The sequence below is a fragment of the Acanthochromis polyacanthus genome, chromosome 14, assembly GCF_021347895.1.
Source record: "Acanthochromis polyacanthus isolate Apoly-LR-REF ecotype Palm Island chromosome 14, KAUST_Apoly_ChrSc, whole genome shotgun sequence".
Lineage (NCBI taxonomy): Eukaryota > Metazoa > Chordata > Actinopteri > Pomacentridae > Acanthochromis > Acanthochromis polyacanthus.
The window spans coordinates 1,976,635-1,987,091 of NC_067126.1; the positions used below are offsets into that span (position 1 = coordinate 1,976,635).

The 10,457-nt window shown below is 42.7% G+C and overlaps 1 protein-coding gene across 1 annotated transcript; it reads left to right on the forward strand.

Annotated features, from left to right (window-relative positions):
* Nucleotides 1-226: 226 nt before the first annotated feature.
* On the forward strand, nt 227-9,673 carry hspd1 (heat shock 60 protein 1). The gene is made up of 11 exons (XM_022222261.2): nt 227-361; nt 3,601-3,776; nt 5,409-5,744; nt 5,815-5,910; nt 6,008-6,101; nt 6,560-6,728; nt 7,030-7,129; nt 7,211-7,456; nt 7,532-7,706; nt 7,784-7,962; nt 8,937-9,673. The coding sequence occupies exons 1-11, from the start codon at nt 262-264 to the stop codon at nt 9,093-9,095; spliced, it is 1,830 nt and encodes a 609-aa protein (XP_022077953.2). The 5' UTR covers nt 227-261; the 3' UTR covers nt 9,096-9,673.
* Nucleotides 9,674-10,457: the final 784 nt, after the last annotated feature.

Consider the following 10,457-nt stretch of genomic DNA (forward strand, 5'->3'; position numbering starts at 1 on the left):
TTTTTTCCTCCAATGGCACACGAGAAAATTCTGGAACCGTGGGCCCCGGAACGAGCATAGATTAATAATTTATGAATAAATATAATACAGCCGTTCACATATACATACAGTTAAAATATTATTATGCCATAAATGAGACTATTTGGGAGTATTGTGTTAAGTTAAATTTCCTTAAACCTTAAAATAAACAATTTGTTTGGTGTATTATTGGACTATGCAGGTTCCGGGGCCGCTCGGTAAATTACCCGGATGTGATAGCACATGTGCAGTGCTGTCCGCAGCTCCACACGGCTGTCGTCCTCCTCCTCTCTGTCCTTATTTCATTCCGTCTGCAGGCCTTGTAGCAGCGTTTACCTCACAGGTGAGTACAGACACTTTGAACATTTCGAACCGAGCAGCTAAACTTTATGTTCTGTGTGTTTCTGAGCAAATTAGCGGCGTTAGTTAGCAGCTTTAGCTCGTCGGTCTGGAGGCTAAAACCTAAAAGATTCTCCTCCTGACTGAAGGACACGAGTTTAAACCGTCCCTGCTGCCTCCAACCAGTTCTCTGCTGCTCTACGGGCAGGTTTACTCCAACCAGGTGGCTTAGTTTAACTGGGAGGGTCGAGTTTGTTCCGATAAAGACAGCAGATTATTTAAGAAAAGCTGAAGGAAGGTAAAAGCTGGATGGATTCTGGTCCAGGTCTGGTTCTGGTCCTCGTGGTTTTCCAGGTCTGGGGATGGATCCTGGTCCTCACGTGGGTTTACTATTTGACCTTGTGACGTCCTGGAGAGACACGTGGGGAGCAGGAACTGACAGCTTTCATCATCTGGAGGCTTAAAAGTTTAAAGGTGCTTCTTCATTCAGTTAGAAGCTTTAATAATAAAAATAAAACCATCTAATGACGCTGAAACTGCAGCAGGAACTGACAGCTTTCATCATCTGGAGCAGCGCTGGTCAAAACACAAAAATGAAACAAAACCAAGACAAAATGTTCCAAAGATCAGAAGCAAAACGACAAGAAAGGAGATGAACGGCACAAAACAAAAAATTAGACAAAAAAGTTTCAGTGACAAATGCAAGCGAGACACAATGTTACAAAAATGAGAAGCAAAATGACAGGAAACAAAACAGACAAAAAATTAGAGAAAAAAGTTTCAGAGCGACAAAAATTAGACGACAAAAACAAGACAAAACAATTACACAAATGAGACCAGAAATGACAAAAATGAGAAACAAAATGACAAAATTGTAGACTAACAACACAGATGAGACACAAAAAAAAACACAAAGTGATGAATAAAGAGAAAAACAATAACAAAAATAAGACAAAATATCACAAAAATGACAAAAGCAATACACAAAATGACAGAAAATCAGACAAACAGCACAAAACTAAGACAAAAAATTTGACAAAGTTGCAAAGCGACAAAGAAAATTGACAAAAACAAAATGGGACAAATGACAGGAAACAAAACAGACAAAAAATTAGACAAATTAGAAAGCGACAAAAAAATTATAATAAGTTACACTAATGACAAAAGACAGAAACAAAACAGAGTAACACCACAAGCGAAACAAAAAAAAACACAGAACGACAAAATATTAGAAAAATGGGTCACAAAAACAATAGACAGAAAAAGTTAGTGCCAGAAAATGGACAAATAAGACAAAATGACAAAAGCAAGAAATGGCACAAGAAAAACACAAACAAGTCAGACAAAAAACCCAAAATATTACAAAAATCAGAAGCAAAACAATGAAAATGAGACAAATGAAACAAAACAAAGACAAAAATTTGACAGTTACAAGCGACACAAAAATGGACAAATAACAAAAGCCAAACAAAAAAATACACTAAGACAAAAATGAGAAACAAAGCGACAAAAACAGACAAAATATCACAAAAATGAGACACAATAGAACAAAGAACAATCCAGTATTTTACTTTCTGATCCAAACAACATGTCATGGTCCAGAAATGATTTTAAATTTATAGTTTTACTAATTTACAATCTGCAGTTAATGTCTTCTCTGTAATTTTTACACTTTGAGGGCCGGACTGGACCCTCTGGAGGACCACTTTTGGACCACGGGCCTCATGGTGGACCCTCTGGTTTAGAAGCTTTCTATCTTCATCCAGCTGCTCATTGGTTCATTAGAAGCTTTAATAATGAAACATTTAAACCTGCTGCTGACGGTCTAACAGAACCCTCAGTGAGTAAAATGATGATGATGATCTGTAGGTTGACTTCTTCTGTCCTGGTTCTGCTCTGATCATCCAGACTGATTCTGTTCAGGAGGTTTGATCCCTGAAGAGTCTCTACAGGAGCTTTAGCTAAACCCAGTTTTATCTCATTAAACCGTCTACAGACCGGCGTTTATGAGAACAGACGGGTTAAACCTCAGTCTCATTAACACACCTTATTTAGTATTTCAGAACTGTTGAATTATCACTGAAATGGATGAACAGCTGCAGATAAACTGGATTCAGCTCCAGTTCTGAGTTCTTCCATTTGTAAAGTTTAAGGAACACTTTTATTGGTTTTCTACAACAAGTTAGCTGCTTTTTCTGCCTGTAGTTTGATCTGGTCGTTCAAATACAAGATTTTACAAGAATTAAGTTCTAAAACTACAGTTCTGGTCTTAATATCTTATGACTACATTTTATCTGTTGCTGCAGCATAAAGTTATTTTAATTAAATGTTCTAAAGAAGAATAAAATCTTGTCTAATATTCCTAACCCTGATTTTCAGTTTAATAAAACCAACAGTCAGAAGCCTTAAACTTTTTCATCACACAGAAAACGTGTTTTGTTCCTTTAAAGGGACTAAAATGTTGTGAAATGCTGCGAGAATCGGTCAATATTTAACTCAGACTGAAGCTACCAGACTCTGTTTTCACCGTTTGTCATGAAGGAAGTGAGAAAAAACACATAAATGTGTAAAACAGCTCCAGGTGGGTCAATATTTAACTGAAGGCACAAGAGTCATTTTTACCAGACTGCCAATAAATAATTAGAAATATAAAATGCTTCATAGGAATGTTCACATTTGTTCTGTTTTATGAATAAAAGTGAAATCCAGACGTGTGAGAAGCTCAAACTAAACTCAGATCATTGAGTTTGTTTGATCAGACGCTGCAGCTCGTTAACTAATTAATTAACTAACTCTGTCCTTGTCTTTAAAGTTGTTGCTGTTTGGTTTAAAAGCGGCTGATTTGATTAATGTGACTCCAACTCACACTCTAAACTTGTAAATGTTCATTTTATGGATTCATGTTTTATTTTCTTATCCTCTGGAGTCGGTTGTTCCTGACTCGTTCTGTTTGGTCTCAGGCGGTTCAGCTTCTCAGCATTTTTTAAACCTCTTAATCCTTTACAACACTTATATCTGACATAAATAAGCACATTTTCACCCGACAGCTCCTAGAATGACAGTTTTCTGCTTTCTTCAGTGCATTTCTGTGTCAGTTGAACGTCGTTTAATCTCTGGAGGTTTTATTGAATGTGTGTTTGTTGTAAAAAGCTGGTTTGCTGTAGTACCGTCTGACACCACTAGGGGAGCAGTTAACACATGTTCAGTTCCAGCTCCCTGATTGGCTGATTGATTCCTCCTCAGACATGTTCCGGTTGGCTACAGTCATGAGGCAGGTGAGGCCGGTGAGCCGAGCCCTGGCTCCTCACCTGACCAGGTGTTACGCCAAAGATGTCAAGTTCGGCGCCGACGCTCGAGCTCTGATGCTGCAGGGAGTCGACCTGCTGGCCGACGCAGTGGCCGTCACCATGGGCCCCAAGGTACCGACTCACCAACGTCATCAATATTCAGATTATTACTGGTATTAGACTGATCCACTGATGTTAGGCTGATCCAGATATTAAACTGATCTACTGATGGGTCATTCCGTATGAAATCAACCAATTTTAAGAAAACATCCCACCTGACCCTCTCAGATTTTGCTGGGTTTTTACATACATTTAGTACATTATATATGATGGGAAAATCCAAAATTTGAATGCTTTATTGTCATTAGCTTCAAAGTTATGGCCATTTGAAGTAGGTAGGGGGTACCCTATTATTGCAGCCAAAATTAAGACTTGAAATTTTTGACCATTTTCAGACTTCTATAACTTCCGAACAACAAAAGATAGAGATGTGAACTTTTCAGAATCATTTCACAGTGACCTATAGTCTAAATATCAAAAATATCTGTCCGACCTTCAGATTCGAAGGTCAATATCAGCTTACATACCATAACACTTTCATTTTATACAGATCCAATCCTTAGATAGCCAAATGATACCACATAAAATCTCTAATGGATATGATGATTAGTCTTTGTGTAATGGGTGGCCAAATGTAGCAGTTTAGAAGTTCGTGATGGATAAAATCGCAACTTTGTCATTCTCTGTAACATGCAATTATAAATATAAAGTAAATATTTTCACATTTCTGAGGACTATAGGTCACTGTGAAATGATTCTGAAAACTTCAGATCTCTATCTTTTGTTGTTCAGAAGTTACAGAAGTCTGAAAATGGTCGAAAATTTCAAGTTTTAATTTTGGCTGCAATAATAGGGTACCCCCTACCTACTTCAAATGGCCATAACTTTGAAACTAATGACAATAAAGCATTCAAATTTTGGATTTTCCCATCATATATAATGTACTAAATGTATGTAAACTTAGCAAACTCTGAGAGGGTCAGGTGGGGACCACTGGTTGAAATGATATGGAATGACCCACTGATGTTGGACTGATCCACTGATGTTGGACTGATCCACTGATGTTGGACTGATCCACTGATGTTGGACTGATCCACAGAGAGCTCAGACATCTAGATTATAACAGAATCTAAACTAATACTCAGCACTAAGATGCTGTATAATTAAGAAATCTGTCAAATAATTATTTCACCATATCTCTAAAAGTAAAGATAAACATCAGCAGAGCCTTTAGAAACACACGTCTGACAATAAAAGCATCATAAATGTGTTTGTTTTATTAAGATTTAGTTTATATTTGACTTAAATACTATAACTGTTAACCGTGGAATACAAATTCATGTTTATTCAAGAGTCAGCACTTTAACTCCTGACTGTCCTCTGAGGCTCTGTTTCCTCTACAGATGTTCTACAGACGGTAGAAAATAATGTCAAACACAAAAGATGACAAAATAAGCCAAAACGCTAAAAACAAGACAGAAAACCGGTTTGTCTTGAATAAATTAGTTCTGTTGTGAGGTCATGAAGTGTAACAGGAGTCTTTGTCATGGTGCCTGTTGCTGCTAAACTCATCCAGGTCCTGGTGGAACAACCAGGTGCTGCTATCATGAAAGACTTTTCTATTTAACTGTGAGTGAAGCTGAAGCCTCCTAAAGGTCCGGATCTCACCTGTCTGACCTCGTTGACCCTTGCTTCTTCTTCCAGGGTCGCACCGTCATCATCGAGCAGAGCTGGGGAAGCCCCAAGGTCACCAAGGATGGTGTGACGGTGGCCAAAAGCATCGACCTCAAGGACAAGTACAAGAACATCGGAGCCAAGCTGGTCCAGGACGTGGCCAACAACACCAACGAGGAGGCCGGAGACGGCACCACCACGGCCACCGTGCTGGCCAGGGCCATCGCCAAGGAGGGCTTCGACACCATCAGCAAGGGAGCCAACCCGGTGGAGATCCGCCGAGGAGTCATGATGGCCGTGGAAACCATCATCAACGAGCTGAAGAGTCTGTCCAAGCCCGTCACCACCCCCGAGGAGATCGCTCAGGTACAGAGCTGATGTTCAGGCTTGATTGTGCTGCCGACAGAACATCCCATAATAACCCGTCTGTCCTCAGGTCGCTACCATCTCAGCCAACGGAGACGTAGAGATCGGAAACATCATCTCCAATGCCATGAAGAAAGTCGGTCGCAAAGGAGTCATCACCGTCAAGGTTCCAGTCGTATAATAAATATATCGTAAACATATAATCTATCTAACCAGGATTTAAAGAGTAAAACCGTAGATAACGTTTGTTCTCCTGCTGTCAGGATGGAAAGACGCTCCACGATGAGCTGGAGATCATCGAGGGGATGAAGTTCGACCGTGGATACATTTCACCGTACTTCATCAACACCGCTAAAGGTTAGCAGCATGTTGACAAAAAACGCAAAACGACGACAAACTGTGATTAAAACATAAAGACTTCTTACAGAGGACCAGGACTGAGGTCAGCGTTAGGACAGTGTCTATTCTGTTCTGCGTCTCGTTTTGATTGTTTGCTTCTTCATGTTCTTTTTGTGGCTCTTCGTCGTCGTTTCCTCAGATGTTTGACAAGAAGGAGCAAATGCTTGTTTGAGAAGCTGAAATCTGTTGTATTTTTGCTTGAAAACTTTAAATCCACCGTCATAAATGTGAATTCGGGGTGTCTTTCTGTCACTAATTTGGTCTATAGAGGTGAACTTTATCTCTACTGACTCTAATATTTGCTGCTGCTTCTCTTTGATTTGTTGATGGACTTTCTGCTGTTAAACGTGAACTTAGTTTCCGTTTCTTCAGATCTTCTTTCTTGGGTCTGGTTCTGAACGCGTCTCTGGTTTCAGGTCAGAAGTGTGAGTTCCAGGACGCCTACCTGCTGCTCAGCGAGAAGAAGATCTCCAGCGTCCAGAGCATCGTTCCTGCTCTGGAGATCGCCAACCAGCACCGTAAGCCTTTGGTCATCGTGGCTGAAGACGTGGACGGAGAAGCTCTGAGCACTCTGGTCCTCAACAGGTTGGTTGGTTTGTTCTTCTCCACACAGAGATGAACTTCTGTTATTTAATTCACAAAAAAACCTGGAGGCTCCACATGTTGCAGATCTTTAGCTGCTTCTCTGTGGAGACGCTGCCTGCACTTCATCCTGTTGGTCTCAGTCAGCCGAGACTCTTCAGTTCCTCTGAAGATCAGATCTGTCTGAAACAAACTGTTAGTTATTTTGACATTTAAAGTCTAGATGTTCCTCTAAACCTGTCAGAGGTTGAAGCAGCTGAACCTGGTCTGGTCCTCCACTGAACATGGATGGTTTCTCCTGCAGGCTGAAGGTGGGTCTCCAGGTGGTGGCGGTGAAGGCTCCAGGCTTCGGAGACAACAGGAAGAACCAGCTGAGGGACATGGCCGTGGCCACCGGAGGCACTGTAGGTCCTTCTGCAGTCTGAGCTGCTGGTTCCTGGTGAGGAGCTCCAGGTGGTGAAACCTTCTTCTGATCTCCTCTGCAGGTCTTTGGAGACGAAGCTCTGGGTTTGGCTCTGGAGGACATCCAGGCTCACGACTTCGGGAAGGTGGGCGAGGTCCAGATCACCAAAGACGACACGCTGCTGCTGAGGGGTGGAGGCAGTCCGGCCGAGGTGGAGAAACGAGCGGCGGAGATCGTGGAGCAGCTGGAGAGCACCACCAGCGACTACGAGAAGGAGAAGCTCAACGAGAGGCTGGCCAAGCTGTCGGACGGAGTCGCTGTGCTCAAGGTTGGATCACTTACGGTCCACGTTCAGCTGAGTTCCTGTAGAACCTCGAAGCTCTAACGTGTTTGGTCCCCTCAGGTGGGAGGAACCAGCGACGTGGAGGTGAATGAGAAGAAGGACCGAGTGACGGATGCCCTGAACGCCACCAGAGCCGCCGTGGAGGAAGGAATCGTCCCAGGAGGAGGCTGTGCTCTGCTGCGCTGCATCCCATCGCTGGACACCCTGAAACCGGCCAACTCAGACCAGAAGATCGGTGGGTGGAGCTCCACTAACCTCCTGGTCCTGGTTCTGGTTCTGAGCATCACTCTGAGCTCTCCTTTCCTTCTACAGGGGTGGACATCATCCGACGGGCGCTGAGGATTCCTGCAATGACCATCGCCAAGAACGCCGGTGTGGAAGGTTCTCTGGTGGTGGAGAAGATCCTGCAGGGATCCTCTGAGCTGGGCTACGACGCCATGCAGGGAGAATACGTGAACATGGTGGAGAAGGGCATCATCGACCCCACCAAGGTAGGAAGGTCCTCCTGGAGGTACAGGATCAAAGCTTCACTGGCTGCAGAATAGTTAGATGGTTCCTTAGTGAGTCTAAACGTTGGTCCTCATCAGATCTGGATCTAAAGACCTTCAGAGTCAGAAGATCCAACATGAAGTACGACTGAAGTATTTACACATAATTTTTCCAAAGATATCCAAAGCATTGAATGAAACAAAAATGACGGGCTGTTGTAGATCCATTCAGCATGGTGAAACATCTCCTACAGCTGATAAACAGAGACACAAATGGACCAAATATTCTATGTTGTTGTTTCAAACCATTTTTGAGTCTTAACTGGTGTCATGTAATTTTGGAAAGTTTTCAAATTAATTTGGAAAAGTCTGAACTCATTTCTGATTAGGTTTGAGTCATTTTGGAAAGTTTTTAGGTCATTAGTTGACAATTTAATGTTACTTTGGAAAAGTTTTAAATTATTTTGGACAATTTTAGACTGAGAGTAAAACCAAAGCTACTGGATGAATAAATAGTCAGCATGGATCAGAAACAGAACAGAGGAGCAGGTTGTTGGAGATCCTTCCAGCATGGTGAAACATCTGTCTAAGGTGTCTGTCTGCACAGCTGGTCTCTGTAACTTAATGAGTCTAAAGTCTGGGGGAAAAAATCACATTTAGCATCCAATGTGAGAGAACCACCACTAATCAGGAATTATCCAGGTCCTAACATGTATTTTCCTGTAGTAACCAGGAATTATCCAGGTCCTAACATGTATTTTCCTGTAGTAACCAGGAATTATCCGGGTCCAAACCTGTATTTTCCTGTAGTAACCAGGAATTATCCGGGTCCAAACCTGTATTTTCCTGTAGTAACCAGGAATTATCCAGGTCCAAACCTGTATTTTCCTGTAGTAACCAGGAATTATCCGGGTCCAAACCTGTATTTTCCTGCACTAAACATCAATTATCCAGGTCCTAACCGTGTTCTCCTCCAGGTGGTGAGGACGGCGCTGCTGGATGCTGCCGGAGTCGCATCGCTGCTGTCGACCGCCGAGGCCGTCGTCACGGAGATCCCGAAGGAGGAGAAGGAGATGCCTGGTGGAATGGGAGGGATGGGAGGGATGGGAGGGATGGGAGGAGGAATGGGCTTCTGAAGATCCTCCTGACTCTATAGACTAATGAGGACCGGAGAGCCTCTCCTCCTACACCAGGATGGATGGTTGATGATCTGAGCGGCTGAGGAGACCAGAAGGTTCCTCACTGCTTCACCCATCAGCATCATGTACGAGAAGTAAAACGCTAACCGGTGAGGAGATGTTCTCCTGAAGGTTCCTCTGGAGCATTTCAGCTGCTGATTAGGAACTCTAGAAGTAGAAATGATCCATGCAGAACCAGTTGGTTTGTTCTGAGCTGCTGGTGAAGGAACCAGGCTGTAGAACATGTTCTGAACGTGGTTCCTTCATCAACTAACCAGAACTATAGATGATGGTCCAGCAGGTCCTCCAGACCTCTGCTCCAGGATGCTTTCTGTTTCTACTGACCGTATAAATCTGGTTTCCTCTCAAGGAGACGTTAGCAGCAGCTGAGATGATCCAGATGTTCCTCCTTAAGACGTCTCCAGGCTTCGGTCCGTTCGTTCGTCGTAGTGTTTCTGTTAATTCTTGTTTTTGTTTTTTACATATATATTTTCTGTCATCAGTGATTAATTGAATTAAAGCAGTTTTCTTACAGACTTGGAGCGTTTTTCTGTTTCTGGACGTCGAGTGCCTGAAATCGTCTGTTTACTGATTGTATGGGTCCACCAGCAGGGGGCGCCGCTGGATAACTGTGATCGTTTCCTTTTACAATTTAATAAATTCTCTTGTCCAGGTTCATGTCTGTCACTGTTGTGTAGCTTCCACTGGGAGGGGTCTACGTACTGAACATTCACCCACAAGGTCCATTTAGCAGCTGTTCTGGAGCTTTCAGTCGTACATGGTCTTCATCAGGAACAGTTGATCAGTGTTCATCTTCAAAGTTTAATGTCCTGTTAGAACTACTTCATGTTGGCCTTAAATTTAAAGTTCTTAACCTTTGGAGCTTTATGAAAAAACACAAACCTAGAAGGTCCATTTAGCAGCAGTTCTGGAGCTTTCCTGATCTTTCTTTCTTTGGTTCTACTGGTCTTTGACCAGTTTCTGTCTTCAAATTTCTATACTTTGACCGACTCAAGGATAAATGGTTATATATTTATATAGCGCTTTTATCCAAAGTGCTTTACATGATACGTCACATCCACCCATTCACACACTGATGGCAGAAGCTGCCATGCAAGGCGCTAACCACGACCCATCAGGGGTTAGGTGGCTTGTTCAGAGACGCCTCAACATGAGCACGACGGGCCGAGGATCGAACCGGCAACTTTCCAGTTACAAGACGGCCACTCTACCCACTGAGCCATGCCGCCCGCATGGGCAGATGAGTTTAAAAGCTAAAATCCATCTTAACCAAGTGTTTCTTTAGTATCAGTTCCTAAG